A 19,052-nucleotide genomic window follows, 5' to 3' on the forward strand; every position below is an offset into this window, starting at 1 on the left:
TCTGTCCTCATAGGTGTCGTGATACCCTCTCTCCATCAACCCTTCTGAGTTCCGATAGTCTTGAAAATTTGGATATGAATCGTGTGGTGCAGCTCCAATTGGTCTGACATTCCAGTCTCCTCCTCCATCTTTTCTCCTATTCCCTCGTTCTCTCCCTACAGCTCGGTTTGGCCATGGTCCCCCGGAGAATCCATATTGTTGGCCTCATCCATAAGCAAGGGTGTTCTTACACGAGTGAATTGGTGCCTGGGGGATACCAGCTTCAACTGTTTGAAACAAGACCCCTTTACTTCCCTTGATCCCACTCAAATTTTCAACTTCGGACAGCTCCTCTGTTGAGAATTTGACTGCAGATCCTTGTTCCTGAAGAACTCCCTTCTTCTTGTCATCCCGCGCTGAAGGTCGTGCTTCAAGAATGGCGGTATGACTCTCCACTATTTCCGTCAACGAACTCAACTTTGCATCGATCTTTTCCACCATGCTCGCGAGCTGCTTCAATATGTTGCTATCATCTCCCATTGAATCGTTCGGCTCAGATACCAAATTGATACGAGCCGACTGCGCTCGTGTAACTGGAGCCGTGATTAAAGGTAAGAACAGAGATAACTTGATTGCAAAGCTTCCTTTAACCCTAGTCTCTCTTGAGAATAAGGTTAATGCTGGAAGATGATTTTTTATTGATAGTTAGATGTCTTTATATAAGACTATTACAAATCGTAGCCCTACTCAAGAATGGAAATTCACTTAAAACGTTTTAAAGGAAAAACACCAAAACTCTATTCTTCATGCTTTAATGGAAAACTACTTCTTCTTCCTATGGTATGTAATACCGTAACGCGTATCATTCGGCACCGGTTACGAGATCACAAACGGCTCGTATCAATTTGGTATCAGAGCAAAACGATTCTATGGAGGCCAAGCTCGATAGTATACTAGCACAATTGGCGGCTCTAACGGAGGAGGTTCGATCAACAAGAGCGAAAGTGGATGAACATGATAAGCTGTTGGAGAAACTCGTGGTAGAACCAAGAGGTGCACTTGCCGCCAAGGTGAACACCACAAACACTGAGCAGAGATCAGCCGTCAAGTTCTCTGCCGACGAACTAACAGACGTTCAAATAATGAGTGGGATTAAAGGTAAAGGGGTTACCACACAAAACGAAGTCGTTGGAACCAGCTCAAGAAAGAACTTACCCTTCAATAGAGAGAATACGATGAAAGAACATCAATATGGCTTCTCAGGGGGTCCTTGGCCGTCTAGGGCAGTGGGCAGAGAGCGGGGACATCAACGTGCTGATGGAGGAGGAGACTGGAATGTCAGACCTATTGGAGCGGCACCACACGACTCTCATCCAAATTTTGGAGATTTTCGAAATTCGGAAGGGTTGTTGGATGGAGGATATTACGAAACTCGTGAGGAAAGAAACAACAACTTCGAAAGAAGATGTGTGAAAGCAGCCAAAATAGAATTTCCACCATTTGATGGGACAACTGATGCTATGGAGTGGTTACAAAAGAGTGATGACTTCTTTGCGGACCAAAGAATATTCAGTGATGATGCCAAAGTTAGACAAGCAACTTTTGTTTTAACCGGACAAGCGTACCACTGGAACCTCAACTTGCGACGATTGGTTACACATAGGCTTGGATGGGAGGAGTTTAAAAGGATCTGCAAAAGTCGATTTGGAAAGGCAGATGCAGTAAACCCAGTGGGAGAATTGTCAAATCTTAGACACACTGGAACAGTGGATGAGTACTGCAATCAGTTTGAAGAATGTTTAAGCCGACAAACAAGACTCTCGGGTGATCAACAGTTGTGGCAGTTATGTGCCGGTTTGACCGATAACTTGAGAAAAGAAGTGGAGTATCTTAGACCAGAGACAATTTTTGAAGCAATGGAATATGCTCGAGACAATGAATACAAGATTGATGGTGATAAACGAGCTAGAACGTTTGGTGGACATATGGCTCCACTATTTGGACATTTAGTCCAAAACACTGCACCAAAAATGCTAGAGAAGAAAGAGCATGACAAAGAAGCTCATCAGACCCGAAAGGAAGAAGCTAAACATGCTCTACAAAAACAATATTGGAAGAAACTGACTGTAGCAGAAATGGCAGAACGTCGAGCAAAAGGACTTTGTTTCAATTGCGATGAACTCTACACTAGAGATCATGTTTGTAACCCTGTCCTTTTTCATATAATGCCTGTCACAGACGGGGATGATCAAAAGGATGAACCATTCAATGAAGAAGAGTTTGCTGAATATGTGGGAGGAAGAAGAGAAGCTGCTAGAGGCATACCTGGAGCTTGAGGACAAGCTCCTAGTCGAGGGGGGAGTAATGATATGACATATGGTTTAGAACAAGAGTTATGGTTTTAATGGTTTATGTTTTACGTTAGATTAAGATTTAGGTGTTTTCCTTTTAATTAAACTTATAAGTATTTTCCTTTTTTATTTAGGTTATGATATGTCATAACCTATATAATGGTTCTCTATGATGAATAAAGAGGGAACTTCCAACAATTAACCTTAATCTCCAAGAGAGCTTAGGGTTAAAGAAAGCTTAGCTATTTATCTTTCTTTTGTTCACGTGTAATCACGGCACCGGTTACGAGATCACAAACTGCTCGTATCAACATGGTAGATGGAAAAAACAACTAATGTCTAGAACAATACTTTGTTGGATGGGAAAAGCTATACAAACGGCTTAAAGAGTCTAAACGGCTTACCAAAAGTCTTTAGACCAAGACAAAAGGGGCTTTAGACAAAGACCAAATGGGTTGGCTTTTAGGCATGCTGGAAGGAAGAAACGACTAATGGCTTGGTGGACAGGGAGAAAATGACCAAAAGCTCAAATAAGTCTTAAGACAGACTGAAACGAAAAAACAGTTTCTTACTTTACTTACTACTTACCTATGTCTTTAGACCAATTGTCTAAAGCAGTCTTAAGACAGAGTTAGTTAAAAAACAACTAGAGCTGATATGTATTGTCTCTAATTGCTTGATAATGAGCTCAAAGATTATAAGAAAACTCTTTCTTATTATCTTTAGAAAATCAGTCAAAACTTAACATACCCAAGTGGCACTGCAACTGCTCATCTTATCAACAGCTTTCATACTCCTCAAGGAGCCAAAATAGCCAAGTATGAGATTTTCACTTTCCTAGCTTTTCATTGACTTGGGCTCTGTGTGTCAGGAGCGAGTAAGTGTGTTGGGAAATTCTTCTCCTTAAGCTTCTTGTGGGGTTTCTTTCAATGGTTCTTTACTGCAGGTGAAAACTGTGGGTTTAATAGCTTCCCTACCTTTGGACTCAGATTATGATATTACCTGAAGCATTGTGTTTGGCTTATTGTCCTGTCTTTGAATCATAAGCTGGTTTATTGTCTTGACAGGTTCTACTTTAATTTTTCAGCAACATATGTGGGTGTTGGTATGATATGCCCATACATAATCAACATATCTCTGTTCTTTTGGGTGGATTTCTATCTTGGGGACTTATGTGGCCTCTTACTGAAACAAGAAAGGGAGATTGGTTCCCTTCTAATGTTGACTCTAGCAGCATGAACGGTACAAAGTGTTCATTGCTGTTGCTATGATCCTAGGAGATGGTGCATACAACTTTTGCAAGGTGTTGAGCAGAACCCCTTCAGGACTATTAAAGCAGATCCGTGGTAAAGCCTCAGAAGAGCCTCCTGCTTCCCCATTGACTCCAAAGATATCTTATGACGACCAACGTAGAACAAGATTCTTCCTTAAAGACAAGATACCTTCATGGTTTGCTGGTAAAGGATATGTGGTTATAGCTGCAGTATCTACAGCTATACTCCCTCTGATCAGCTTAGATGGTACTACATTCTAGTCATTTATGTCGTTGCTCCAGTCTTAGCTTCCTGCAATTCGTATGTGCCGGGCTGACTGATTGGTAACTAGCATCAACCTATGGGAAACATTCCATCTTCACGATCGGAGCATGGGCTGGTTCAGACCATGGTGGTCTTCTTGCTGGCTTAGCGGCTTGTGGAGTCATGATGAACATAGTATCAACAGCTTCAGACCTGACGCAGGATTTCAAGACAGGTTACTTAACACTGTTGTCTCCAAGGGCCATGTTTGTGAGCCAAATGATTGGAAAAGCAATGGGATGTCTGGTTTCTCCCTGCACCGTTTGTAACTGTGTACAGAAGCATGGCCAAAATTGGTGTTGAAGGTGTTTCATCTCTTCCAAGAGACAGCCTTGTGTTGTGCTATGGGTTTTTTGGTGTAGCCATACTGATAAACATAGTTAAAGATGGTCTTGGGAACAGATGGGGAAGGTTTGTTCCTCTTCCCATAGTTAAAGCATGTTTTATACATAGCTCGGAGAGGAGAAGATATACTTTTCAAAACATGATGAATCCATAGCCGGAACACTTTCTAACTAACGGTTAGCCAGTGAAGTGATTGCCAGTCTTGTAGCAATCTCTCGTTCCACTAACACAACGTATAAGTAAATGAGCATCAATGACGGAGCGGAAGTACCGTCTAGTAACCGATAATGCAAAGGTAACGTTGATTCTTCGAATACCCGTTAGCTAAGCCTTCTTAAGTCTGTTGAATCCTCAAGGATTAACCAGAAACAAGGATTCAAGAGTTTGTATAAAACAAAAGCTCTGAGTTTATTAAAATTCAATGATCAAAAGTTATCTCTCTTACAAGCCAAGAGATCAATATATATAGGTATTGAAAATACTAAAACCAAAAGAATAAAGGAAAAACAACACCGACATGAAAAAAGGAATGCAAAATAAAAGGCAATAAGAAACCTAAAGTAAAAAAGAAATAGGATGCTACGCTGCATCAGCCCCCCCCCCCTATGAGAGATTCGTCCACGAATCCGGACAGTAGGACATCATCGGGCTCATGCTTGAAGAGGTGTTTAACGTTAAAAACATCGGCCGTATGGATGTGAGGAGGCAACGCCAAACGATATGCATTTGCATTGAGCTTCTCAATAATCTCGACGGGTCCAATCTTACGTGGTTTTAACTTATTGTACTGACCCACCGGAAAACGTTCCTTAGTAAGAACTGCCCAAACAAAATCACCAACGTCAAAGTTTACCTCACGTCTATGTCTATCGGCAGCACGTTTGTATTTGATAACAGTTCCCTGCAAATTGTCTTGAGCTTTCGCATGAATGCTGGTTATTTCGTTGACAAGGTCCATAGCTCTTCCATGGAACTCGCCCGGTTGAGGAAGAGATGCTAATGACAAAGGTCCACGAGGAACCACCCCATAGACGACCTGAAAGGGACTGAACCCGAGGCTTCTATTATTAGCGTGGTTGTGAGCGAACTCTGCTTGACACAAAACCGAATCCCAAGTCCGTGCGTTATCTCCCACCAAGCAACGTAACATGTTGCCTAAGCTCCGATTGGTTACCTCCGTTTGACCATCAGTTTGTGGGTGGTAAGCGGAACTCATGTTTAAGCTTGTCTTGAACAACTTCCAAAGCGAACGCCAAAAATGGCTAATGAATCTAGAATCCCGATCAGAAACAATAGAAACAGGAAGGCCATGTAATCTATATATTTCGCGAAAGAAAAGCAAGGCAACCTGAACGGCATCCGTCGTCTTCTTACAAGGGATAAAGTGAGTCATCTTAGAAAACCGATCAACCACCACGAAGATTGAATCGAAACCACGCTGAGTGCGGGGAAGACCAAGCACAAAATCCATGCTAATGTCACTCCAAGGTTGAGTAGGTATCGGTAATGGCAAATAAAGACCAGCATTGGTAGCTGTACCCTTACCACGAAGACATGTAGTACAACGAGCCACAAACCTCTCGACGTCACGACGTAAGGAGGGCCAAAAATAAGAATCTGTAACGAGCTTAAGAGTCCTGTCCCGACCAACATGACCTTCATTATGCAATTCTTTAATAAGCTGAAGACGCAGACTGCAGTCAGGGACACACAGTCGATTGTTTTTGAAGATAAACCCATCCACCAGTGTATAATCTGAACGGACTGCATGTGTTAGATCCATCCAAATTGGCGCAAAGAACTGGTCTGTTGCATAAAGTGTGGCAAAGATCTCAAACCCTGGAACAGAGACAGAAAGAGTCGACACCAAGGCATGGCGACGGCTCAAAGCATCAGCGACCTTATTTAATTTCCCAGATTGATGCTTGATGACAAAAGTAAACTGCTGCAAGTATGCTGTCCAAGATGCATGCCTTGAAGAGATTTTGTCTTGCGTGCCAAGATATTTTAGAGCCACATGATCGGTATACAAGATGAATTCTTTGTGTGCCAAATAGTGACGCCAATGTTTGACGGCCTGGACAATAGCATAAAATTCGACGTCGTAAGTGCTGTAACGTTCACGAGCTCCAGCCAACTTCTCACTATAGTACGCAATAGGCCGACCATGCTGACTTAACACAGCTCCAACACCAAGCTTGGAAGCATCACAATGTAATTCAAACAGTGCCTCAAAATCTGGAAGGACGAGAATAGGAGCAGTGGTGAGTTTCGCTTTAATAATCTCAAATGCCGCAGCTGCTTCTGATGACCATGAAAACGAGGTTTGCTTCATGCAGTCTGTAATCGGAGCCATGATAGTACTAAAGTTAAGGACAAATCTCCGATAGAAGGATGCAAGCCCGTGGAAGCTGCGAACCTCTGTGATAGTGGAAGGAGTCGGCCAAGAAGCAACGGCCTCGACTTTAAGGGGATCAACTCGTAATCCTGCTGCAGAAACCACATAACCAAGAAACAATACTTCCGTCACCCCGAACTCACACTTCTGCTTGGCGATGAAGAGCTTTTCTTTTCGTAATGCCATTAAAACATCACGCAGATGCTCCAAATGTTCAGCTAATGTCGTACTGAAAATAAGAATGTCATCGAAGTAGACGACCACAAAACGCCCAATGAACGGCCTTAAGGCTTGATTCATCACTCGCATGAACGTACTGGGCGCATTGGATAATCCAAAAGGCATCACCATCCATTCAAAAAGACCTTCCCGCGTCTTAAACGCAGTTTTCCACTCGTCACCTGGTCTAATTCGAATCTGGTGGTAACCGCTCTTAAGATCTAATTTGGTAAAGATGGATGCTTTTCCTATTTGATCCAAGAGATCATCAAGGCGAGGGATGGGGAAGCGATAGCGTGTTGTAATCTTGTTGATAGCACGACTGTCCACGCACATACGCCACGACCGGTCTTTCTTAGGAATGAGTAACGCTGGAACAGCACACGGGCTCATACTCTCGCGCACGTAACCTTTACTCAGCAATTCCTCAACTTGACGTCGCAGTTCCTCGTGTTCCTCCGGACTCATTCGATAGTGAGCTCTGCTCGGTAATGAGGCATTAGGAATGAGATCTATATGATGCTGAATATCCCGAAGCGGAGGTAAACCCGCAGGTAACTCGTCTGGGAAGAGATCCTCAAACTCTCGTATTAATGAAGAAAACGCTGGCGGACAGAGAACTGGAAGGGATGGAGTTGGAGTAACCGCAACCAAAGCAAATAATGGTCGTTCCTCGCATAGTTCCTGCTCGAACTGTGATTTGGAGATGACCAACAAATTGTGTTTAGGCACGGCTGGAGGAGTGGTGACGTTCTTTGCAGGTTCCGTGTCTGGTGAAGGGAGGAGGGTGATCTTGCGACCCTCAAACATAAATGAACTTGTGTTTGTCTTGCCATTATGGATTACTTCCCGATCATATTGCCATGGTCGTCCGAGGATAATATGAGAGACATCCATGGGTGCTATGTCGCAGTATAACTCGTCTTTGTAGAAAGACCCGATCGAGAGAGAAAGAAACGTCCGTTTAGAAACGTATACTTCGGCCCCTGTCTGCATCCACAGTAATCGGTAAGGATGTGGATGAGGTTCAGCCTTGAGAGCCAATTTTCGAACAGCTTCCTCCGACACCACGTTTGCAGAGCATCCGGAGTCAATCACAAATCTACACACCTTGCCTTTGACGGTGCAGGTAGAGCTGAACAAGGCAGTTCTAAGCCAAGCTTCATCTGTTTTGGGGGCTAAACAGTTGCGACGGATCATTAGAAAAGTTCCGGTGTCTCCACTGACTTGTTCTTCTTCCACATCTTCCTCCTCTGTATCATAAATTGGGTCACCTATAGCGTCTTTCTCATGAGCAACTAAGCCGCGACGACCCTTTTGAGGACAAGCTGTCTGTATATGACCTCTTTCTCCACAAGTGAAACAGCGCAGAGCATTAGGTCGAGAAGGACGTGTCTCGGCTGCCTCTGAAGTGGCTTCGGTTTGTTGTTGAGTAGCTCGAGGCCCTGCTGTTGAATCACGACCTGCAGATGGTTTTGAATCATCGGTAGTGGAGTTGCGGTTTCGCGAACTGGAGGGCCATTGGTTGGACCCAAGGCGGGTTTGTTGATCTACCAGAACGGCACGCTGTCGTGCTTCAGAGACAGAACCCGGGTCAAATTGGTGGAGCATGTTTTGGAGTTGAGGACGTAGCCCAGCTATATAACGAGCAACGAGCTGATCTTCCGAGTCGTGAATATCCACTCGTGTAAGCAACTGGTAGAACTCATTAGAGTAATCGTCCACAGAACGCGAACCCTGGCGTATGTTGTGAAATTTTTGAAACAAAAGACGCTCAAAATTATATGGGATGAATGTTTTCCTCATATGTTTCTTAAGCTTGTCCCATAGTATTATTTTTTCTTTACCGCGCCGAGAACGTGAGAGCTTAAGTTGGTTCCACCAGGAAGCGGCGTGACCACGAAAACGAGTTGTGATCAGAGAAACTTGTTTATTGATTGGTATATCTTTGAACTCCAAGAATTCATCGACAGTGACAAACCAATCAAGGAGGTCTTCTGGTTGAGAACCGCCGTGAAACTCAGGAAGTTCGAGTTTGACACCCGACATCCAACGATTATCCTCGGCGTGTCCATGTTGATGACCACGATCACGGTGATGTCGTGGATGGTTGAGATGATCACCAAACGGGTTTTCTCCATCTGTGTCGTCATCCTCGTCTACATAAGCAGGATTGCGGCGGCGGTGTTGACGCTGGGGAGCTGCGTCGTTGTTGGCTGGATTGGCTGCGTTGGCTGCAAAGGCAGCTTGAACACCAGCCTGAACTCCATTCTGAATTGCATCCGCCATTGTACGGCGAAGGTTGTCGTGAAAGTGTTCCTGGAAGTCTTCCAAGAATTGCTGGAATTGAAGCCAGTCGTTGGCTGGTTCTTTTCCTGGTCGGGGAGGCATGTTAAGATCGTAACGACGATAAGAATCGATGTTCCAAGTCTCTGATACCAATTGACGGAGCGGAAGTGCCGTCTAGTAACCGATAATGCAAAGGTAACGTTGATTCTTCGAATACCCGTTAGCTAAGCCTTCTTAAGTCTGTTGAATCCTCAAGGATTAACCAGAAACAAGGATTCAAGAGTTTGTATAAAACAAAAGCTCTGAGTTTATTAAAATTCAATGATCAAAAGTTATCTCTCTTACAAGCCAAGAGATCAATATATATAGGTATTGAAAATACTAAAACCAAAAGAATAAAGGAAAAACAACACCGACATGAAAAAAGGAATGCAAAATAAAAGGCAATAAGAAACCTAAAGTAAAAAGGAAACAGGATGCTACGCTGCATCAATCAACCAAACAAGTTAAATGAGAAGAGTATTGAGCTGCACTACTGTCTACTACGGTTCAGAAAACAAGAACACACCGCTATGTTTACAAGGCAAGTAGAACATAAGCATACATTATTATTAGGAAAATATGCAAAAAAAAAAAATCAATTGTAAAGAGTAAACTAGTTTTTATTGATGGAGTGGGCTAACGCTGCATTTGACAAACGGGTTAAGTCTCTTCAACCACTTGGATTTCCTCTTTTTCTCTCCTGCTTCACTTCTTGTTTAACTCATCTTTCTCTTCTTGCTCTTTCTCTTGCTCTTATCCAACCCAAAGCAGCTCGGTGAGGATACATTTTCATAAACACTAGACTCTCTCGATGACTGCAGCGCATACACTTGGCGGTCAAATTAAGTGAGAAGTTCAAAAGCTTCTCTGAAATTTTGTTCACCGCGAAGCAACTCTTCCTGCGCCATATCTCTTTCCAAGTTTGCGGTCACGAGCTGCGAGACTAACTCGTCAACGTTCTGCTTATCACAAGCTGTGATCTGCGTCTGTTCAAAAGACAAGATGCTCTCAACTTCAGAACTGATGTCTGTATCATTGTCATGAGAAACAGGTTTAGGGTTTTGTTGTTTGGCTTGGTTGTAACGGTTCAAGAGAGTGGCGTAACCGTCAGAGAGATCTTGACAGAGTGAGAGAAGGAGAGGACGTCTCTGGTAAAACCATTCAGCACGCTGAGAGAAAGTTTCACCGGTTTGGTTATCTTCAAGAGCAGAGATGCGCATTACTTGCATCCGAGACTCAATCTCTGTGTTCATTTTAACAACAACATACGAAAATAAATTGAACATTACATAGAGAGATATATAATCACACACACACATAAAGAGAATTTGAATAAGTGTACCAGAGAGAGAAAGCAATTGTGGAAGAGAGGTATCCATGGATGTTGTTTAGAGGAAAACAGAGAATGTGGGGGAAGCTTCAAGAAAAGTCAAAATCCCACATGTTTGGAAACTATAAAAGAAAGAATAAGCAGAAGGCATAAATCAGTGAGATGATGATATTAATTGGACCTAATTGCCATAAATATCCAGAAAAGGTAAGATGCAGTAATATCAATTTAAATTTTTACAGTTTTAAACAGTTTTAATTTACATTTTTACGTTCAAATATATTTTTCTTAAATTCAATAGTTTAAATATTTATATATTTAAAAAAAATTATTTCACATATAAATTTTAGTGCATTGTAAATGTTCGCATTAATGTTCTGGATATATTTTAGATTGTTTAATATTTTTTGGTGTATTGTAAATAATTATTTTGTGCTTTCAGATATAACTAGATCTTTGTCCGCGCTACGCGCGGATTATCCTATTATATATTTTGTAACATATATAAAACTACAGCATTGTTTGATTACAAAAAAAAAATTGTTTGATTAGTTCCAGCGAGTAACAAATTTTGTGTTTATTTAAAGCAGCTTATTTTATGATTTAAAATAAAGTTATTTACAGTGTTCTTTTCACTATTATTTGTGTTTTTAATATGTTATTTATACTATTATTTGAAAAAAAAAATTTTCTTCTGTGTCACGTCCTCCAAAATTTTATAGTTTTACTTATTTATCATATTCTCCATTATTTGATAATTTTATATATTTATCATGTTCTCAATAATTTTAATTATTAATTTTGATTATTATCATATTTTAATTATTTTTATCTAAGTTATTAGTTTGAATAGTCTGTATTATTATTTATCTTTATTAAAAACTGTAAACATATGATGTAGGACAGCCAATCTATATTGTTTTTACTATACATTTTTCTAATATATATTGGTTGTTTTTATTTTGAATGTGTGTTTTCGACTAAAATTAATATCTAACTGATATAAGAGCTAAGAATCTTTTTTTTTGTATTCGAGAGTTTATATTAAAAATCAGAATGACTTACGTTGTTGTTATTATTAAAGAATAATTATATTTATTTATTATCTAGTTGATCATAAATAAATAAATTAGTTAATTATAATAGAAATTAAAAATAAGAAAGGGAAATACGTGATGATTTTAATGTTTTGTTAGATGTATTATGTTGGAAATCATTATATATCTATCGAATAAATTAAAAAATATTATTAGTATTTCAACTTTCTTTTCTTATTATTTTTTTTAATTAGTGTAAAATTTTATTTTTCTAATTTTTTAAAAAAAATTTACTGTGTTTTCAAAATTTATTTTAGTAGTTTCATGCGTAATTATAGTTTAGAAAGGTAATTTACAAATGTAATGAGAGTTTAAAAAATGAAATTTTGATTTCTTAGTCTTTTTAGTATACTTTATTGTATGTTTGATATGTAGCTTAATCTTATAGATTCTAGTGGTGTTTTAAAAATATAATGAAACAGAAAAATAATCATAGAAAATTAAAATGGTTAAAAATTAAAATTTAATTAGTATGGTAGTCTTTAAATATATAATGCATATTTTAATAATTATTTATAAAATGATTGAGTCCGCATATGCGGGCATAGCACTTAGTTGTTTATTATCGTGTCTATATAATTATCTGTATTATGGAGTTTTCAAATTTAATTTTTTTTTGAATATAAATATTTATTCAATTTAGAGTGATATTTGTTACTCCAAAAATGATATTATGTTTCAAAAATATCTTTATTTCCTTGTATTCATTTATATTATATTTTGGTACTTCAGTGGACGTCGTTAAAAGTATTTATTAAATTCTGTTTATATGTTTTTATGACAGTGGAAAAAAATCAGTTTTGATGTACTCATACAGTCAGTTTTTTTTTTTGCCAATTTGTCTTTTCATCTTTTCAGTTTGATGACTAATCATGCTTAATCATCGTTCATGCATCTAAGAAACGAAACATACACTTGCTTGAAATAACATTGTTTAAGAACTCTGATACTAAATTATACTCTATATAAACGCTTAGTATATCACATGGGAGAAGCTAGAGTCTGAAAGTAGAAACTTAAAAAGGAAATTACAGCGACCATGAAGGCACATTGACATATGAAGAGTATTTGTGACCTGACTACAAAAATACATTAGACATGCCTGTATGAAAGTAAATGTGATCTTTAAGCTGTTACAGTCAAATTGCGAATGTGGCAACATACCTGGGTAGCAAGTTAATCATATAAGCATTCATCCCCGACTTCTTCACCTTTACTGGAGGCTGCTCTTAGTTCGTTATGTTCACATAATTGTCTCTTTCAATACATAGCCTTTAAACAACCATCTAGATAGATATCCACAAGCAGAGTATGAAGTGGGCAGAGAAGCACGGTAAAATGTGATACTAACATGTTCTGGTGTTGTCTATGTTGTGGGCTTGATCCATATAGTATATGGTGTTTTGTATGGTTAAAAGATGTGACACACTGCCGTCAAAAAGGAATCTAACACCCCGAGAACTCAATCCCCAACCATCAACAATATCTTCAGGATCAGACCATAGGAGGTGACATAGCACCATCATGTGGTACTTATTGCTTGCTGTCTTTTGGCCTGATAAGCCATACATGAGTACAGCTTAGTCGATTTGATTTAACCAACTCTACCAAGTATTAGCTGATATAAAACATTGAACATCATGCTATTTATAATTTTTCGTTCGCTGCACAGTGAGGCGAGAGATCAAGTTTCGCTTATACAACGGTTCTGATATCGGTCCTAAATCATTCCCGATGCTACCACTGTTGCTGCCTTGAAGGAGACTGTCATCTCTCAGTGGCCAAGAGGTCGGTCTGTTCTTATTGTCTTTTGAGATTTTGTAAAGGCTTGAATGTTTCTTGGATCAATGCTTCTAGTTTGATTAATATGAGACATCATGCCCTCTCGAGTCTTGAATAGCTAGAAAAGGATCACTGTCATAAATAGCAATGTTGTGCTCAACCAACTCTTTGTTACAGATCAACCCTACTTGTCATTTGTTCTGTCTGTGCTTGATTCGAGCTAGAGAAGGAAAATGGACCGAGGGCAGTGAAAGAGGTCAAGTTGATAAGTGCAGGGAAAGTTTTGGAGAACAGGAAGACGGTTAAAGACTACCGAAGCCCTGTCTCTACTTTAATAGACGCTGTTACCACAATGCATGTCATCATCGAACCTCTGTTTAAAATAAAACACAGCCTCTACTTAAAAGCTTTTCAAAACTCATTTCTCGACTTGACATTTGTTTCTTTTATATATGTTTGGAACAGAAAAGAAGCCTAAAGATGGTGATCCCAAGATGAACAAATGTGTATGCTCAATCATGTAAGAGAGAGTGACAGATTTGTTGTTTGGTTTTAGATTGTTTACTGATGCAGGATCAAAAAAAGTGTTGAACGTTTTTTTAAATATAAAAGTATAAAATCAAATCTCTTTTCTAGCTTGCTGCAAGTGATGATTCAGAACTTGTTGAATACTAAGAGACACAAGTAAATTACAAGACCAAATCGTTTCTATATTCTTAAAACACTGTTTTATTCCATCATCTTCGTTGGTCTTTTTAACAGCACCAACAGAGACTAAGAACTGATCAAGAGAAGAGAGAGTTCTCATGTCATCCGGAGGAAAATAGCTTGCAGCTTTACCCATCAGTGAAGTGAAGAGAATAGAGAGGGAAGGAGGACGGTTTACATATCTTTCACCTAGAAGATCATCCAGAAACCCAAATGCAGCTAGAAACTCTGACCTCCCTGCGTTTACCGGAGCCTCGAAATGAGCTGGTATTATCTTCTTAAACCTCCACTCACTCGCTATCTCATCAATCCAGTCCCTCGCCTTCTCAGGGACTTTGCTAAAGACCAGAGTGTTGACAATGGGCGAAACGATCAGCTTCTGTGACATCTGTGCAAAGCTTGCATTTGGTTCCAAGAGATTCGAAGGACCAAGAAACAGGATTTGCAGTACCATTCTCTCCCATCCTGCATAGTTATTAAGTTTAACAAAGAGAGGCTACATCGAGATATTTTTGTTTGAATTTGAAATTCAAGAAAGTTGTTAGCAGAGAGACCTTTTTGGCGGGTGTTTGGGGTATCAACAACAGGGTCATTAGGTACTTGTTTGCCATTGCTAAGTATCTTCACAGCTAGTCCGTTCTTAGCAGAAGCCAGCAATGATTCGCTGCTGATACTTGATGGCGGCTTCCTCGGGACGAAGATCACAGCATCAGTGACTAACAGAGTTCTTGAACGTTTATGGTAGAACGCTACTTCCACATACGGTCCAATTCCTGTTTATATATTATTATTATTATCCCATAAGTATATGATTTTTCAACAAAGAAAAAAAACAAAGATTGAAGGAACGTACGTACCAACTTCAGGAGAGCTAAGGGCTTTCTGCTCGATCTCGACATCTCCAACTTGTCCTTCCCAAAATGAGCACAACTCCATAGCTTTTATCCCTGCTTTTTCTCTTGAACCTCATCTAAGTTTCTTCTTCACTGCTAGCACAAACGGCTTCGTGTTTAAGTGCCCAATCCTCTTCACTCTTATCTCCCTCCACTCAACAAATCCTCATTCTCATTCCAGAACTGCCACATCAAAGTAATATGATTAGTTAAAATGGCATACAGATTTATATTGTTTTTGTTTTGTACCTTAATCATCTCTTTTCGAGCCTCTTGAAACTCGTCGTTCACCTTTTGCTTTCTCCGAGTTGGGATCGTCGATGGTGAGGCCGGAAGAAACACCGGTTTGCCGATGTGTTTGCTCGCACCGGAAGAGGAGTCCGCATCGTCGCCTTTTGCTTTACTCGAATTAGGATCACCGGAAATCGTCGATACTACGTAGGAACTCATCACAGTAGACTAATGAGAGAGACAACCAAGTTTGATCGAAACAAAATTCGGATTAAGAGTTTTATAAAGAAAAACGGAGTGAGAGAAGAGAAGAGAATCCATAAATGAGATTAAAGGGAGAAACGAAGTGGAGTGTGTATTGATTGATCGTAGACCAGATCGTGAAACGGAATCGAAGAAGGGGAAGAGGAAAGGATTTCAGGAACGATCTACGAAATTAAGGTTTGGAGAAAATGAGGAAGAAGGATCTCGCGTTTATCTTGATGGGCCACCATATGTCGAAGCCCAGAAACGAAATGCGGTTGAAGCCCATCAGAGCTAAATAACGGATCTGACGTGGACGAAAGCTCCTCTCCTATTGGTCTGAATTAACTTGCTGACGTGGACGTCTTCTCCTTTGATCTTATTAGCCTTTTAGTATAGTATAGATTTTCGTATCAAGTTTGTTAATCCGAGACAACTAATCTCATTACAACAGAGTAATAATTAGATTAGGCTACAGCAAAACTGACAAGTCTTAGTTTGAGATCAAAGTTAACTTTTGGGATCAAATTTAACTTGAATACTAGATTTTGATCCGTCCTTAAAAAAACGGGTATATATTTTGTTGGAAAATTATTTTACATAATAAAAATTATGATTTTTGATAATTTATATATTTTAAATTTTTATGAAATTTATCTTAAATTTACTTATATGATTTATTTTTATTATTTTCAATATAACTAAATTTTGGAAGACTCTAAATAATTCTAATCCGTAATATGATTTTATTTATTTAAACCGAAGTTAAATTTATTTTACACTGATTTTTTTAAATTTAAATAAAATATCTTATATCTTCAACATTCTTGTATTGAAAAAATTCATTTGTGCGTTTCAAAATATTTTCTATAATTTTATTAAATTTAGTTTATGTGATTTAGTTTTTATTTTAAATGAAACTATTTTTAAGGAGTTGAGATAATAAAGACACGTATTATGATTTTTTGATTTAATTATTTGTTATTTCAACTTGATTTTATTTTGAGGTTTTATTTAATAAAATGCTATCAAATAATTAATAATGTTAAAGTTTTTTGGAAAGGTATGATGCAAACATTTAGGAAACAAAATTTTCAAAAAGGCTAAAAACTGAATTATATTAACTACTCTTTAATGTAATTGCAAAATAATGACTTTTGATTGGTTGCAAACAATGTTGGGAAAAAGGTACATACAATTTTTGTAATTACTTAAAAATTTCAAGAGAAAATTCGTAAACAGTCATCTGCTTCAATAATATAGATAACTAATCTATTGTAGGTACAAACGTAATAGAAACAGTTGATTTTTTTTTGTCACGATAATAGAAACAGTAGATACAAAGTCTATTTTTTATTTTGAAAAAGATACAAATTTTATTTTCATTTACATAATTACTTTTAATTATTGAGTCAATTACATGTGGCATATTTTGTTAACCTGATTAAACAAAAGTGGAAGGAGCTAAGACGTTGTCTTGTTTCATGGTCCAAATTAATTATCAAATTATTTACCCTAACAAAATCAAGCCGGTTAACTATGCATTTTCGAAACTACACTGAATCTATCACGTTTGAAATTTATTGTTATATTACTATTGCATTCAGTTCCAAAAGATTAGAATCTCCACAAAATATGGTAACTATTTATGTAAATAAATAATTAAAATTGTTAACTAAAATAAAGGAATGACATTCTAATGTAATTATCTCTAAAAATTAAGGGTAGAATCCTACGAGGGATTCTGCTTTAATAGTATAGATTATTGAGAATGAAGTTTAATATTTACACCAAGAGAAGTATTTGGAAAATAGGAAAACTTAAAACCAAAGCTATCTAGGAAAACAATATAAAACCCTATCTAATTCATTTTAGTATGATTTCTTAAATCTTGTAGAAATCATATTCCAATACCCCTTCAAATTGGAGCATAAATATTGTTGATGTCTAACTTGTGAAGAAATTGCCGGAAAATCCGAAGAACAACTCCTTTGGTGGAATAGACGAACAAAGAGTGATTAGAGTATGTTTGCGAGAACCCGTGTTTGAGACGAGCCTTAACCAGTTTTGCAAACCAACATCTAGGTGCTTGTTTGAGACCGTATAATGACTTACGGAGTCGACAAACATGGTTGTCGTTTGGTTGAGAGAAACAAAGTGGGAGTTTCATATAGATTTTTTTTTGGAGATCTCCATGAAGAAACGTGTTATGAACGTCTATCTGGTGAATCTCATGATTCATCTTGGCCGAAATATCCAAAAACAAACTAACCGTCGTCATCTTTGCTATAAGAGTGAATGTCTCTGTGTAATCGAACCCTTCTTTCTTATTATTCACAATACTACGAAGCGAGCTTTGCATCGTTCAATAGTCTCATCAGAATGAATCTTAATTGTATACACCCACTTACATCCGAGAGCTTTCTTGTGTGAAGATCCCATGTATGGTTTCTTTCAAGAGCTTCGATTTCAGCTTTCATGGTATCACACCACACTTTGTCTTTCATGGCTTACTTGAAATACTTTGGTCCAATGTTGATTGACAAAGCGATAAATATAGCTGCGATGTTTAAAAGAGATAGGAACCTGAGGATGTCACTGGGATGGAGGACGGGGGAGAGGGAGTAGAGGGGATTGCAGTGACAGAGTTAATGATGAAGTTTCAAAGTCGTGTAGATGGCATGCGTGCCCTATGTCTTCGTCCCAACTGTTCTGGTTCTGTTGTAGGTTTCTCAGGTTGCTCTATTTCCGAAATAACTGAGTCGCTGTCATGCTCTGTTTCTGAAAAAACAGAGTCACCATCGTGTTCTGTTTCGGAGCTCTCTGGGGCAGATGGTAGTGGTGTAGCAGGAACTATAGTATCATCGACATTCTCTGTCTCGTTTCTTGAGGATGGTAAAGAGATGGAAGTCGGGTTTTCCGTTGGTGATGATGACTGATAAGGAAATACATCTTCCTAGAATTATACGTCTCGTGAGATGAAAACAGTTTCAGTTTCTATGTCAAAAGTTTTCATCCCTTAGTCCCCGAAGGATAGCCCAGATAAATACACCGCCGGCTTCGTGTGGCGAACTTGTCTCCCTTTATTTTTTATTATGAGCATAGGCGAGACATCCTAATACTCGGATATGCGACAATCTTAGAGGTTGGCCATGTAATAATTTGAATGGCTTTTTCTGCTCGAGCACTTGACGAAGGTGTGCGGTTGATGAGATGACCAGCGGCTAAGACACATTCACCCCAAAACACTATTGGCAGATTTGCTTGAAATCGTAAGGTGCGCGCTACATTCAGAATATGACGGTATTTACGATCAGCTCGTCTGTTTTTTTGTGGTGTGTGAACACATGAGGTTTCATGAACCACGCCTTGTTCTTTGAAAAATTGTGTAAGACACATGAATTCTGTCCCGTTATAACTCTGTATGGTTTTGAATTTCGTAGAGAATTGTCGTTCAGTTAGCGCTAAGAAGTCTTTAAGCTGTTGAGCCACCATCGTCTTGTTAGGTAAGAGATATAGCCAAACAGCTCGTGAATGATCATTGACAATTGTTAAGAGGTAAAGAGAA

At 38.7% G+C, this 19,052-nt stretch overlaps 2 protein-coding genes and 1 pseudogene across 3 annotated transcripts; 1 reads left to right on the top strand and 2 right to left on the bottom strand.

Moving 5' to 3' along the window:
• The first annotated feature begins 3,338 nt into the window (after window positions 1-3,338).
• On the top strand, window positions 3,339-4,406 carry LOC108815782 (probable metal-nicotianamine transporter YSL8; annotated as a pseudogene).
• Window positions 4,407-9,692: 5,286 nt separating this feature from the next.
• On the bottom strand, window positions 9,693-10,752 carry LOC108815783 (kinase-interacting family protein-like). Its single transcript, XM_056990537.1, has one exon. It carries the CDS (start codon window positions 10,577-10,579, stop codon window positions 10,043-10,045), a length of 537 nt encoding a protein of 178 aa, XP_056846517.1. The 5' UTR covers window positions 10,580-10,752; the 3' UTR covers window positions 9,693-10,042.
• Window positions 10,753-13,991: 3,239 nt separating this feature from the next.
• LOC108815785 (uncharacterized) lies at window positions 13,992-15,704 on the bottom strand. Of its 2 annotated transcripts, none has more exons than XM_018588274.2 (4): window positions 15,302-15,704; window positions 14,975-15,193; window positions 14,672-14,890; window positions 13,992-14,582 (listed from the first exon to the last, which is right to left on the bottom strand). In XM_018588274.2, exons 2-4 carry the CDS (start codon window positions 15,051-15,053, stop codon window positions 14,029-14,031), a joined length of 852 nt encoding a protein of 283 aa, XP_018443776.1. In that variant the 5' UTR covers window positions 15,054-15,193; window positions 15,302-15,704; the 3' UTR covers window positions 13,992-14,028. The 2 variants fall into 2 exon arrangements, with proteins under 2 accessions (XP_018443776.1, XP_056846482.1); XM_056990502.1 differs by having other exon boundaries at window positions 15,260-15,704.
• Window positions 15,705-19,052: the final 3,348 nt, after the last annotated feature.

Source organism: Raphanus sativus, chromosome 7 (genome assembly GCF_000801105.2).
Source record: "Raphanus sativus cultivar WK10039 chromosome 7, ASM80110v3, whole genome shotgun sequence".
In the NCBI taxonomy this organism is placed as follows: domain Eukaryota; kingdom Viridiplantae; phylum Streptophyta; class Magnoliopsida; order Brassicales; family Brassicaceae; genus Raphanus; species Raphanus sativus.